Genomic DNA, 14,878 nt, shown 5'->3' on the forward strand with positions numbered 1-14,878 from the left:
AGACTAAGACAATACATACAAAATTTAGCCACGAGACTCCGTAAAACGATCCATGCTAGGGAGCTAGTATAGGCTGTTCCCGAGCTCACACATACGTGGAACCGGAGTTGGGGTATTCTGACAACCTTGTTTTCACTCTTAAAATTTTTGTATTAAATGTTTGTTAGTGATAATAGCGGCACTACGTTGTTGCCAGCGCTCAAACGTTCGGATATCTGTTTGTGATGTATAGTTTCGTTTTCCTGAAGTCGCGTGCCGACGGTAACAGGCGAGTTTTCTCTTTTTTTCTAGATTTGTATAACTCCGAAATATGCACAAATTGACCTTGTTCAACTTAAAGGGGGTAAGGGGGAGTAAAACTATTCGGTTCGGCGGAATCTGATCTGTAACGCACGTTTATTGTGTGCGCTCTGTGTATAAAAAAAAAAAAAAAAGACGATTAATAACGTGGCGCCTTTGCACAGGCAAGTAGTGCTGCTCCAACCACAGTGCTTGAAGAGCCCTAGCTACGGCATTTTTCTTGGGACCCCGCTTGAGACAAATCTGAATTTTCATTTTTGCAGGTTCCATTGCCGAGCGTACGTAGCCCTGCAGTGCAGATGGAATCGGTGTGCGCGATCCGGGCGCGAACGAACGGGCAGTTGTTGGCGTGTCGTGTTGTAAAACTTGTGCGAAAATCGAACGGTGTCCAGCGTCGGCCCACTGGAGAAGGTCTCGCGCTTCCGCCGTACTGTTGCGAGGAAATCTATTCGCCCGCTGCTCGCTCTTGGGTACATGGGTACGCTGCCATTTGTTGCCGTATACTGTCGACAATTGGAAATCGCAGGAGAGTCCTTCGGCCTGCAATGGACATAAAAAATAGGCTGATGACGATGAGGATCGTGGGCAATACCTGTTTACACGCTGGTATTTACGTGGTGCGGACTATACATTTTTATTTTTTTTATTGTAATCACGCTTGAGGAAGAAAGCCTAACCGTGCCTGGAACGTGTACCGCTGTAAATCGCATAGTCCATTCTGTTAAGTCTATTAATATGTATACCCTTATGAAGGATTCAGGGCCTTACTGCTTTACGGAATTTTATTTTCTTGCCGACTTCGTACTGGTCGCAGACAATCTTATATGTGGCAGTCAAAATTTATGTTGAAATTCGACCCTGCATATGTACTATACACCGTGTGCGGACTAATATAGCGCAAAAAAACCCGGTACGTATTTCCGTTATCCTGTTAGCACACGACGTTTAAGGTAAGACGAACTCACTGTCATCATAAAGTTTTGGCCGTAGCAAGCTCCGTGAAAAATAACTTTTACGCTGAAATGACAGGCGGGGTCGCAGCCTCTCGGCCGCTGTCAAACTCCGGTTCGCAATTGATCTGGTGCCTGCTCGGTCGCTGTTCATAAATGCCACGCAGTGCAGTGCCTTCCTTCAGCGACTCTCGCTTAAGCAATCGCGAAGATGAATGGGCCTCCCGGTTTCCACAGGCGTCATCGCACGCAACCATACAGCAGGTCTCAGTTCCTTCACTCCGCCTGATCCCGGCCTGCGTTGGCGCCGGGTTTTTCCAAAACGAATTTCGCCTATTCCCCTTGCAGCTGAACTTCTCGAGATTTTTCTCGCGCGCGCATTCTCGGTAATGTAGCGCGTTAAAAGAGTTTGCCTTTGGGCGTCCGCTTCGAAGGACGAATGCGTGGGAGTGCTGTGCCAGCTCGGATGGGCGCCTAATTTCAGCCGAGTTGAGTCCATGCGTCAGCAAGCAGGATCTCGGCGCTGGTGATGTATACGTGCGCCCGCTTCCAAATAGACGGCTGTCTGCGTCGAGTTCATAGCGCGCCTTTAAAGGGGTTGAGACACCAAATTTTGAGGCTATAAAAAGCATGTTGTAGGCTACTTCCGTATGCGAGGACACCCAGAACGAGGTATTGGACGCTGCAAACATTTCAAAATAATTTTAATTGAGCTCCAAAGAGTCATTAAAAACTCCTTCTCGTAGTCGAGACCCATCGCTAGCGCGGCAGTTACTACGTCACAGAGGAGGAACGAAAATATTGACGTCATAGCACACCAGCACAAAAACGTGACGTGTGATAAGTAGCGATGAAATGCCGATTACGGAGCCTGCTGAGCCGAGCAACCGAGCATAGCCTCCACTACGACCGAGCTACAGGCATATAGAAATCCTTTCTTAATGCAAAGAAGGGGTAAGGCGTGCAGACACGGACACAAGAGGAGAGAAGTGGACAACACGAACGCCGCACGCCGGCCCGCGAACGGCAAACTGCGTGCGGCGAGTTGCCCTGCGGACGGGCCTTTACACGTTTGAGTGTACTAGCCGGCCGACTCCGAAAGGGACCAGGATATGCGGCGTTCGCGTTGTCTGCTTCTCTCCTCGCAGAGTCGCGTAGTTCGGCAGCTCGGAGCGGACTCTCCTTCGCTTGGCCTTTCCACGTTACCGGCCCGTCCACGTTACCGGCACGGAAACTCGCCGCACGCCGTTTGCAATTCGCGGGCTCCCGTGTGACGGCGGTTTTGCTCGCGAACAGCGAGATTTCCTTGCCGTAGAGAGGACGGGCCCGGGACCCATTTGTGCGGCAGCCGTACGGCGAAGCGGCCAATCAGCGACCGAGGAGTGGTCGCTCTGGCATCGACGGCAGCTTCACCGCCTCTGATCGTTCGGCGCCGCCGATATCGTCGCTAGGCCTTTTCCGGTTCACTTCAAAGCTAAAGCTTACGGCGCTTCAGAATGAATCACCGACTCTCACAAGCCGCAATATTTTCTTACCGTTGTTGTCGCTCTTCGCAATAATTATAATAATCGCGACATGCACTTCGAATCGCCACTGGTTGACCTCTGCTGGCAGAGCACGCGTATGCGCGAGCAGACGACGCAGCATAGTTTTACGTCACTATTTTTCGTGGGCCACGTGACCAAGCCATGTTGCGTTTCCTCCTCTGTGACGTCATAGCATCCCCCGGAGCCCAGAAACCGAAACCGAAATCGCTCGGTATAATAATGCTATTATTAAATTATTTATCGGATATATATGAATCCCGCTGTGTGTATCGTGCTCCCTGAAGCATGACGCAACGTTTGAATCAACAAACGCATGAACGAAAATTTTGATGTCTCCACCCCTTTAAAACATGTCGGGGCACCCCGCGCCCTCTCGCGTCTGCCCGTACTGTGCGCTGTGCGGGCGGGCGGCCGCGCCACAGTTCAAGGCTGGCTTCCGGGAGATCCGCACCAACAGGGGCTGTCACGGCCGTCACGTTCTTCGGCCGTTCTTTAGCGCCGTCGTGCGTGCCTGTACGTTTTGCGAGCAGGGAGCCGGCGCAGTCACTTGGTTCGTTTGTGTACCGCAACTGTCTTCTTGCGCGTGCACTTCGTGACTGTGCATGTTCACCACCATCCCGCCCTTGCTTTCTCGTAACTTGCCGCGTGTATTGTCGCTTGTTTTCTCGCATCTCCCTGGAACATGGGCGCTCGCACTTGTATAACGAGGTTTGTTTGCACGCTCGCTTAGCGCGGCTACGATCTTATACCTTATCTCCGCTCCCCGTCACTTGTGGAGCAACTCCGGTTGCCTTGTAAATTCTGCAGCCTTTTCCAACTCCGTCGAGCGACGGGTGCAACTTAAAGAACCCTCTACGTTCAAAATAAATCGCAGAGCGCTCGATTACGCCTTCTCTTTTGTGTTGTTCCAGTGTTGATTTGCGACGTCAAACCTTTTCGTTTAATCGATCCTTCTCAAACTCCTGACAGGGACTGCCGTGTGGAAGGACGCCAAGAAAGAGCGAATCATCTTTTGCTGCGCCCATCGTTAGCAGCAGCTAAACATGCCGTGGATATTCCTCATTGTGTCGATTTCCACAGCGTTTATCTCCATTCTCGTTAATACGGCTAGATCTGTACCTTGTAGCGTTCCATTTCGTTTTCCTTTCTTACCCGCCACGGTATCCCAGTGGCTCTGGCGATCGAAGTTGCGTGTTTCATACCGGCCGCCGAATTTCGACGGGGGCGAAATGCAATTAACACGCCTGTGGGGCGTGCATGGCCATGGGTGCACGTTAAAGGACCCCAGGTGGTCAGCTACGGCGTGCCTTATAATAAGATAGTGGTTTTGGCACGTAAAATTCCAGAATTTAATTTTCCACTCGTATCACGTGGCGTGCCGAGTGGCCGAACCTGCAAGCGATAACGGTGGCGTGCGAGTTCCAACGTTTCATGTCGTCTTCCATCCTCCTCGCATTGGCTCAAACAGCTTGGATCGGCCACGCCGTGTGATAAGAATGTAAAATGAAGAATTATGCAGACCCAACGCACATATTGAAATCTATGTAAAGCGAAGCGGCTAATCAAATGCTGCAAGTTTGCCCGTTTCGTTCCTGCGTCTTTGGCGTATAGATGAAACTGCCGCGCGCTCGCACGTGCCACGCATTGTGACACAAGCACGCGGCGATCATCTCAAAGACTGGCTGGCGTGGCCACGATAGAAAGATGCGCGCCATTGTGGCCTAATGGTGGGTAGAGCATCGGGCTGCTGTGCTGGGAGACCGAGGTTTGATTCCACCATCGGGCACGTAATTACTCGCTTTAAAATCGAACGTCGCAAAGTACGGACCCAGGTTGTTTGGAGCATACATGTAGTGGAATCGCCCCTAGCCTGCGCCGCGCTACTTTTCGCATACGGCGTGCGACAATTGTTTGTTTGTGCGCTACCGCAGTTATAGCATCTCGTGCGCGCCACTTTGTAAGCGGCTTGTTGCCGTTTTACTGCACATCCCATACTATAGCGTACTACAATGGGGGAGTGGGTCCAGGCGGCGCGTTGGCAAGCGCCGAGTGTGATGCACAAAACGCTGAACTTGCGGAGGCGCTGCCGTCGCCTTATCCCGAAGCTCCGGCTGTTTCGCCAGCGCCCGTGGGTAGAAGTGTGCGCCGCAGCCTCCGATGTTCCTCGTCGACGAGATCGGCGCGCTATTAAGTCAATTCTGCTTCGTTTGAGATTTTGTGTTGTCTTGTTTAAATATTTTGCCTGTCTCAAGCATGTAATCTTGTTAAGAAGAGGAGCAGTGAATAACGCAATACAAACAAAAGTAACCCTGCTCTCCACGCATCTGCGCATGCGTGTCGTCACAAGTCAGCGACACGTGGGATTCCGAAACTTCTCCAGAAACGTAATATGGCGCAACGAGAAGAACTGCAACTTGTAGCAAGATAGGAATTTCTGGCCCCGATGTGTTTAAGATGCCGGTAGGAATTTTTCGCATTATTCCGGCCGTTGCATTCGAAGGATATTTTTTTTCATTTCTACGTGTAAAAAATGTTTTATGTGTATTCTGCATGGTGCTGTTTCTTTGTAGCATTCATCTAATAAATTGAATGCAACTGACCTCGATAGCTGCAATGAACTATAGAACAGTTTCAACGTGCAGGTTAAAAAATCTTCTTTTTTTCTCTTTCCGAAATAATATCCAAGCAGTGCCTGCATTTCTACTAATTCACACATCGTTCATTCAACCTGTTGATGATGAGTCAACAAATTGAGCAAATTTATTTTCTACCGCATCATAGCATGCCTCAGCTGAAAAAGGAATGTTCACCTGCTGCACAAAAAAAGTCTTGATTCTTCTTTCTTCAGGGAAAAACGACGTTATAAGAAAAATTACGTAAGCAGAGGGTGATTAATATTCAGAACAAGTGAATTCACTTATAGTGCAGTCGGGAACCTGCGTTATGACATCTGCTGATTGGTTGACAGCTTAATTAAGCGCTGTACCCAGCAAAACTTGGTCATAGAAGAGCTCTAGTTTTTGTTTAACATAAAGCATATTGTATAAACACAATCTCATTCAGCACAAGTGGAAGCAAGGTTATCATATCTAGAGTGTCACGGGCGTCGGTGCTGGGTTAGCAATTCTAGACGAATTCACTGATTCTTTGCTCAATAGAAAAATCTCGGATAAACTGAGGTATAGCAAAAAAAGTAAAAGAAAATTGGGGCTACGACGCAACAGGCGGGCTCTGAATATTCGTGGAGAAATCAATATACAAACACGTTCAACACGGACGCGTCTAGATATGGGCCCATTTTTCTTTTTTTTTAAATGTCGGCTGAGGAGCGAGAGCCTTACAAAGGGTCTCCCCTCTATAATGCTCCTTGTAAGCCCTGAGGGTAATAATAAATAAATAATAAATAAAAACGTTCTGTATTTCTCTCACTTTCAACACCTCTGTATTCGGTCCTTTCAGCCCCTACTGTGAAAAGGCCAGAATATCAACCAGTTTAGCAAAGAAGAATGTAGCCAAACGGCTTTTTAAATTTGGGCTTTCGGTTTCCACGCCGCCACACACTTACACACACTTTCACTCGCACATACAGCATGAAGCGCGCGGTCACGATGTTATTGCCCTTGGGGACGAATTCGCAAAGCTTTTCTTTCGCAAGTGCTGTTTTTCATTGGCTAATCGCCTTCGCAAATAATATTGGCTGGCACGAACTCATTTAGCGTAAGAACGTTTTGTGAATACGCGCCTTGGACTTTATACGGAGCATGAGGGCGACGGCGATGGCAGGAATGCGCCTGGAGTGTACATGTAAATGCTATCGCACTAATATAATAAGAGTACCCGGCAGTTGAAGCGTCCCATGGCCCATTACTTTCTGCAAAAGAAGTAGTAACAAAATCGAAATTTCACCATGCCACAGCACGCTGCGCCGCTGCAATGTCTTGCTCTTTTGCGGGGCGGGGGCACCGAAATGAAAGAACGTAGAGGAAAGCTTGTTGGCCACAATCGAATGCCTACTTTGGGGCACCTAATACAGCTACCGAAGGAATATCGTAGGAAACATGAGACGCTTGGTCCACAGAGGACCATACGCATACTACTAGGTATCCTACACCGGCCAGACAAGACTATCCGGAGAGCTTGCGCTCAATCGAATGCGTTAATCCGTCGAGTGCCCACAGTGATGGTGGCGAGTGACCATTGTTTCTTTTTCTGGTCTGCTAGCCAGAAAGCGTCCAAAACTCTGCCAGGCGAAAATCCACTGGGCCAGTGAAAAACGAATGCGCACCGAAGTGCGCCGCGCGGTAGTCGGGGCAACACGGGAAAAACTCATCCGCTTGTGGGTAGCGAGAATAAGAAAATTGTGTGTCCCCGCGAATGAAAGTCAAAGTAGAAAAATAAATGAGAACGTAGTTACCTTTGCTGACTTTAGTGTCTTGACATGGATGCTTTGGCGCAGGTGAAAAAAATGTTGATATTCTTTTGTGACACACCGGCACAAATGAATCGCCAACGCTTCGTCTCATCGGACCTCGCTGCGTGATTTGTCTACTTTTCTGATAGTGTGTTGATTTGGCTTGTCTCGCTGTGGGGTCCGATGTACGACTTTAGAAAAGTCAATGCACCTTTGGCGTCAAGTGTTTATCAGGACATTAAACCCACAAAGTAAAACCTGAAGCGCGACTTTGGAAATGTTAATGCGCCTTTCCCATCAAAAGTTTGAGAACTTTATTATACCCATAAAGTTTCGGAATTGAAGTCCATGCGCTCCGTAGATTCCGCGGCCTCCGCGAGATTCCGCGACGAGCCCAGTCGTCATCGAAACGCCCTTAAAACTTTGTGCTCGGACGGGGCTCCTCGCGTTGTATGACTGCAGGTGCATGGGCGCTGCGACGAAATCCAGCCCGAGTTCGCAATGTTCGCGCTGAAATGACTTTTCGAGCGTGAAAGAGACATTCTGGACAAAATCTAGAATGATTTCCGGCGCTGGGGGTTGTTCGGTCGGCGGTGCATGATAGCTCGAAAAAATTTCGGAGAGGGGGGGGGGGGCTGAAGCCCCATAATTAAGCCCCCCCCCCTCCCGGCTGCGCCCCTGGTGCTGCGGTTTCAGCGCGATATGTAAAGTTAGATTTACCTTCGGTGTCTCTTCTATTCAACCTCTTACGCGTGAATCTGCTATATCCGCAGAATTACCGAAACAGCTTTGAAGGAATACTAGTTTTAGTCTGCTTAAACAGATTTACTACCGGATTACTGTAATATTTACGTGTTAGGAGATACTTTGTTGTGATTCGGGAGTGTTTGCGTTTGCAGCAATGCGAGGAGCGAAACACGGTTACAGGTTTGCTGTCTGTTCTACGTTCTAAACCTCCTAAAAACAGTCGCGGCAGCTGCGTCGCGCTTGGCGCTTTCTGCGAATGAAACGATGTCTCAAGTCCTAAGATTCCCCGAAAAAAAAAAAAAAAACGGCGACGGGAGTGCACGGGGAGCCTCTTGCGGAAGGCGCATCGCTCGAAGGTTTCGCTCAAGTCAATGCATCCGCCGTGCGCGGAAAGATCTACAGCCAGTCAGCGCGTGAAATGAATAACCCGCAACGCCGAAAGCGTCGCTTGTCTATATGTGCGCTGGTGAAGTGTGAGGCTCGTGAAGCCCGTTCGATTCGCATCGCATATGTAGGCCAGCGTAGCCGTGGCAGGCTGTCGCCGCGCGTCAAAGCCAGCAGGCTCCCCGCGACGTTTCTTTTCTTTTTTTTCTTTCCTGCGATCGAGTGCCGCCTGTGCGTTCGCGACCGTGGTGTCGCCCATCGTTGGTGTCATCTGTCCTCCCATATAGCGCCGTGCCGTACCCCCGTTACCACGCCAGCCACCGCCGGCGTCGTCGTGAGCGCGACGGGCTGTTGCCGCGGCGTCGACGTTGCGAAGACGACGCCTTCCTGTCCGTCTCTTTTTGCCGGACACAAGAAAACCCCCGCGCCGTATCGACTCGCATCCGCGTGTGGCGATCCTTTCCGCTCGTCGACGTGCGTGCGTGTAATTGTACGCGATCCCGCATGTTCGTCTAGAGGAGGGCTTGAACGGCACGCCACATCCCCCGGCGCCTTCCAGCAAAAGCCCCTATTGGACGGACAGGTGGACAAGACCGCAGTCTTACTGCGCTCGCGCCCAGACGCACGCGACTCGTCGGCTGCGCACGGTCTCCTGGGTGCGGAACGTCTGCAGAGTACGTATAGTACTACGCGCACGGCACCCAGCTGCTGCGGGTCTAGTTGACAACCTTAGCCAACTTCTCGTTCGTTTTTTCTTTTGCCGCGCCCCTCCTTTTCTTTTATTGCGAAAGCAATACTGCTCGCACTTTTCTTACGTGCACTTGCTCAGCTAGTGCGGGGCCTCGTCCCAACCCCCCGCGCATCCACCGCGGCTTTTTGTAGCTTTCTCCTTCTTTCCACTTTCGCTCGTCTGGCCTTTGCATGTGTCTGACGCATAGTTTACTCTCGTTATGTCTTAGACGACGGCACCTATATATATATTTTTCTCTTTATCGCTCTCTCCATGTTCTCTCCAAGGCCGCGTGTCTGAAAGCTCTTTTTAAAGGGACACTTAATCGTCTGATCAGCTTACACGAGAAAAGTATCCTTGTGCAAGCTTAATTGTGTTTGTTCGGTTAAGCGGAAAGGCAAGCTTTCATTTTCCAATTTTTCACCAAAACTACTGCAGTGCAAAGTCACTAATTTCATTATATTTTCAGGTTCATTACCAAGCAACCAAACTAACAAAAGTTGCCAGGGTTCATACCGCGTCAGTGCTACCTAGGCCATTCATTATGCAGTGCATGGTTTTTACATGCAAATGTAACCGGCCAGCTCTTCAAATCGGTGATGTTTGTCTGAGGCCCGTGAAGCTATTCTATACGGCACTAAAGTTGTTCTATAACTCAGTTGCTCATACTTTGTCTTACATTCTTTACAAAGTTATTCCTTGGGATTTTGAGAATGACAGCCCACAAATAAATGTCATGAAACAAAGCACTGACAGCGCATGCCTTTTATATGTTAATCTTCTCAGACTGAAATATTAAAAGCACAGAACAATAACAAAAGATCAGCCCACGTAAGAGGCCACGTTCCTACCAGAAAGCTCTCCTTCGTGCAGAGCATTTTGCTTAGACGCCATGGTGCTTGCTGCACATGCTCGCGACGTCTCCTTGCATGCCTAGTGCTTTCCCTGTGGCACAAAAGGTGTCGCACTGTCGAGATTCTTGTAGCGTCCCCGACCGCATTCGCGCCATGTCAGTTTGGGCTTCGATGCTATGGTGCTCACTGTGCATGTTTGCGGCGTCCATATGCTTGCACGTAACCCGCATTCACGAAGTTTAACATAATTAATTTTTACTGCACCTTTCTTTGGCGGTACCTCACATAATTAGACAGTTTTCTCATCACATTTTTCAGTGCAGTTTACACTAAGAGAAAGGGCTGAATGCCAGGAAAATTGTGAAGGATGGCTGAAGAGGGATGAAGCAGCTCACTGCACATTGTTTTGTCTGTGCACAAATTTTCTGCACAAAATATATACCAAGACCAAGTTATAAAACATGGCGTCATGTGGCGGTTTTTTGCTCTGCCAATGAATGGCTGAAGCATTCGAAGCATTGCAGAAAGGACTGCTTCCCCTAGGTTGGCATGTGAATTTGACACATTGTGACAATGTGGCACAAGCTCACTGTACTGAAAATGGCAGTGACGGAAAGGTGGTTCTATTGTTTCTAAATTCATAATCACTGCAATTTTTCGAGCAGTTGAAGACATTGTGGTTCAGAATGTTGACATATATAGTGGAAAAGTTAGTGCAAACACTATTGAAGATGCATTAAAAGATACAGGTTAACTTACGCCAGACTGGTATTCATGCCGTACTCAAATGTCCTTTATTCTTCGATGCTGACTCGGACCTGTTTGTTCTGTATGTCAAACGTTGATATGCACATGTTGCTGCGATGCATGTTTTACTTCTGTAATTGTACAGAGGCTGGAAGAATCGTCAAAAGCAAAATTTTGGCCAACATGGTAGCCTTCAATATGCAGCCAGGAAGTTTGAGGTTTTTATTGGTAGTACAAGTAACTGCGCACTACACTGACCAATTCAGGGTTGCTTGTAGATTGGGATAAGTTTAATGTTTCTACAGAATACATAGTGCCCAAACTTCTGCTTGTATGATTATGTGCTGCCATAAGCAAAATTGCTTCAGCATTTGTTGTTGTGTGTGCATGTGTGAGCACGTATGGTTGCTCCTATAAATGTAAGTTATGAATGAGTTGGAACTGTTCTGCCAGTTGAGTTGTGCTACGAGACATAATTGCTAAAGGACACAATGTTGTGACGGCTGTCTCGGTAGATGCCTTGTTGTTTGTAAGGCATATCTGATATTTGTTCAAACCTACGCATGCCTTGCTCTTCTCGAGGCAGAAGCTGAAAACGAATGATGTGAAAATAACTTTCTTTATTGGTAGAAATTCAGCCTTGTTAGTTCGACATACTGCAATTGAAGCGCAGAAAACAAGAGCAGACATTGTACAACACATGCACAACAAATGGCTTTGGTGACTCTGATGGATGTGTCAGCTTTTATCTGTACTCGGCAAGGTTCTAGTGTTGAGTCAAGACACGCATTGCTGTGTTTGTGTGCAGAGTGTTGAGGATGAGGGTGTTCAGCCTGGAAAACTTTCACCAGCTGGTGGCCAACCAGTGCCAGCAGGCATGTCTCGCAGCTGGCCTTTGCCAGCAGCGTCGACCAGGACATGCACCTGCCAGTGGACTGGTAGGTCTCTCTGTACATCTCACTTTTTTTCGTCCTTCACTCTCTTTGGCCTCTTTGAGGCATGTGTGTACAGGTGGGTCCATTGCTAAGGGGGGACCCGGGTTTATGAGACAGGAAATCAGCCCAAAATTTGAATTAAAAATTTTTATTTTCTGCATTCCTGATGTGTTTCCGCGTCTATCTCTGAAATTTGGTTACAAAATACCGCATAGTTATTCCTTTATCGTGAGCTAAAGACGCGAACCTACAAATGTTGCCCTTTAGCGTGGGGACAAATCATGCCCGATTTTAGTCTCGCATAACTCGATAACTGCGCGCTCGGCCAGCGCCATTTTGGTATCATTTGAAAACTCACGTTTCTGGCTTTCTTTATTTGTCGATCGGCAATATTGCCGGCGCTGCAGTCAAGAAAAAAATGGCAAAAAAATACATTTGCGGCACAAGCTATTATTGGTCAGTTTGAGCATGGGACCAAGATTGCGAGTCATGATTGGCTCCAAGGATCCCGAGTGCTCAAACGACGAAAACGGCCACCATTTTTGTCTGTCTTGCGACTGCGACGCTGCATATGCTGGAGGTCCGACAAACTTTCGTCCCGCGAATCATTACGGGTGGAAACGTGCGAGACTCAATATACTTCCGAAAACGATTAAGTCATCGCAGTCGGTACAGGATACCCGGCAAATCATCGTCGAAGTTGTACTGCTGCTGAACGTAGGCACCTCGCTGCTTTGGGCAAGGTTCTGACTGGTGTTGTATAAGTTGCGGGCCGCTTTTTTTGTCGCGACGATATATTGGATTTTTTACAAGCACTGCTCCAGGAGGGCTCATGTAACCGGCAAATGGAGGCCTCAGGAGGGCACCCGAGTTTATAATAAAGCAGGTGGCGCAGGATCTCCAGTGCACCCAAGGGGTAGCAGGGGGATGAAAGCTGGAAGCAGAGCGGCCCGTGGGTTGATGCTGCAGAGGCCGAAGTGAGCCAGGGGGTGTTCGCATATAAAATTGGCTGTCCGCAATGGCGGACAGCCGATCTTATACACCCCTGGCACGCGCAGGCCTCGGCGAGCCCCAACCTACGGATCAGTCCGGGTTCTAGCTTCGGTGACCTCGTTGCCGCTTTCACTTTCTAGAGGCGCTGCCAATAATGCGCAATAATGACACGTTGTTCCAAATCATAAAAAAGACACGGTTAAGTAAATATAGTTGTTGTGTCCAGGCCGCCAACTTGTGACACTTAAGTTCACCACTACCGCGCCCCGCGAATCCTGCAACACCAGCAAGAACTTTGCCCTGCTTTGCCGGATCACGCATATCCACACGCCGTTTGCACTAGCATAAGAATTGAACACGGCTGTCACAACTGAAGAGGAATTGGATAACATAGAGCACATCAGAAAGCTACTCTCGACAAGATTGCATCTACAACGGCCACGGAGTGAAAGATTCGGCGTTTTGTTGAAGATCCGACTGCCGATAGTGCAACAGCCTCGGTCACAAGGCCCGCTACTCCGAATGTTGTCGTCGGACTTGCAGCAGTGAAAAATCTTCTCGACGTCTTCTCGTGTTATACTTCCGGTGGTTCTGCATAGCTGGTGCAGAGAGATCAGGATTGTGGTCTCGCTACTAAACTGACTGTGGTTTGAGAGATCTGCGGGAAGTTGCGTCAGGACGGAGCTTGTGGGGGAATTGAGGGCCTGAAAATGTCTAATCGTTTTGAAGTGAACATACTCGCAGTGCATGTTGTGTTGACTGGCAATTGCGAAATGTCCATGAATTATACCTAGTGCCCACTGATGGCCTTTAGTGCCGTTTTTTTCAAACTTTATTTCAATATATCAGTTGTGAAACGTTTTTCGTGGTTTTTTAAAACCACATTTCTGATGATGCCGCATTGGAGATGTGTTCTCTCTGTTTCTACTTGTGCTATCACTGTAATTTTTTTTTCATAAAGGCAAAGCTATCTAGAGTGCAAATAAGTGAAATAATATTGTTGCATCTATTAAAAAATTTTTTTAAAAAATTCTTTTTTTAGCAGTTAGATGTATTTCTCTCACTGAAGTTCGCAATGTTCCCATCGATATAAAATTGGGTTAGAGCACCATACTTGCTTATTTGCACTCTTTGTTAGTTCCACATCATTTTCATATGTCGATATTTATTATGCCCTGTATGGTTTGGTAGATAGCTCACCTCCAAGCAAATTATGCAATAAAGCTGAATTTCTTCAATTTCTAAAACGTTACTTGCTCTGCAACAAAGCTGGATGTATATCTAAAACTAGCACATTGAAATACATATACTCGCCAAGTTTAATCAAAATTGCTCAAGAATTAAAAAACAAGTTTTGAAACGCAGGGTCCCCTCTTAAAGGAAACACACGTCAGCAGAGCACGAGATAATTTCTCTGTTGAAAACTCTGACAACATCCAGCTTTGTGGCAAATGACATGTAAGGGACGGCACTTGCTCTTTTCTACTTAGCTGCATAGTGCATTCTACAGGCACCAGGAACTACGACATTGGCACGACCTAAGCCAGCTGCCTGGATGTTCCCTTTAAAAATGGATCTACGTGCAAATATTGCTTTCAGGTGCCAACTAATTTTGTCATTTCAAATTGCTTGCATCTTGAGCATCATTAAAAGGTGCCAGCACTAATTCCAAAGTGTGGACAAGGCTCGACAAAGCAGACTCTGCTGTCACAGTCTGGGAGGGAAACTAAACTGACTATTTCACATGCATCATACCGACACATGTACTTGCCTATCTTTATCAGGCGACCGCATTTCACTGCCTAACAAATGTTATCGCACAGCGCAGGGCGCGCCTGCATGTATCGGAAGTTTCTGGAATGTTATTGATGGTTCCATCCGGTGTCTGTGACCGAACGTTGTGTAATCTGATTGCATGTGTGCGCGACACGAAGAATGTAGAACTTTGTGGAAGGCACGCTGGTCCGAGGGATTACTCTGGAACATTCAACATGTATAAAAGCCGACGCGCTTGACCCGCTGATTGTGCTGCTATCGTTGTGCTATAAGTGTAGCCTGTTTGTGTGGGCGCAGGTTCGCCCAATAAAAGTTAGTTTTGTCTTTCACAGTATTGCTATTGTGTCCAATGTCACCACCACGTGACAATACTTCAAGAACACCCAGTAACTTAATCAAGTTCTCAGATGTAAATTACTACCAAAAGTAACAAAATGCGCGAGCCCACTGGATAAACATACACATGCTTTCACCAGTTGTAGCAAACACTACAATGTCTACATT

The 14,878-nt window shown here is 47.9% G+C and overlaps 1 protein-coding gene across 11 annotated transcripts in view; it reads left to right on the top strand.

Moving 5' to 3' along the window:
* Window positions 1-14,878, top strand: part of LOC142582328 (zinc transporter ZIP10-like) — a 113,672-nt gene that overhangs the window by 57,785 nt on the left and 41,009 nt on the right. For 7 of the 11 annotated variants that reach the window (XM_075691902.1, XM_075691901.1, XM_075691908.1 and 4 more), the window contains exon 2: window positions 11,479-11,608. The exons of 2 other annotated variants lie outside the window; for them this stretch is intronic. In XM_075691902.1, the coding sequence (XP_075548017.1) occupies window positions 11,489-11,608 (120 nt within the window). In that variant the 5' untranslated portion in view covers window positions 11,479-11,488. Of the gene's footprint in view, window positions 1-584; window positions 779-8,831; window positions 9,014-11,478; window positions 11,609-14,878 lie in introns of those variants that run through there. 2 more of the 11 variants (XM_075691899.1, XM_075691904.1) reach the window with 2 other exon arrangements.

The sequence above is a fragment of the Dermacentor variabilis genome, chromosome 5 (genome assembly GCF_050947875.1).
Source record: "Dermacentor variabilis isolate Ectoservices chromosome 5, ASM5094787v1, whole genome shotgun sequence".
Classification (NCBI taxonomy): Eukaryota; Metazoa; Arthropoda; class Arachnida; order Ixodida; family Ixodidae; genus Dermacentor; species Dermacentor variabilis.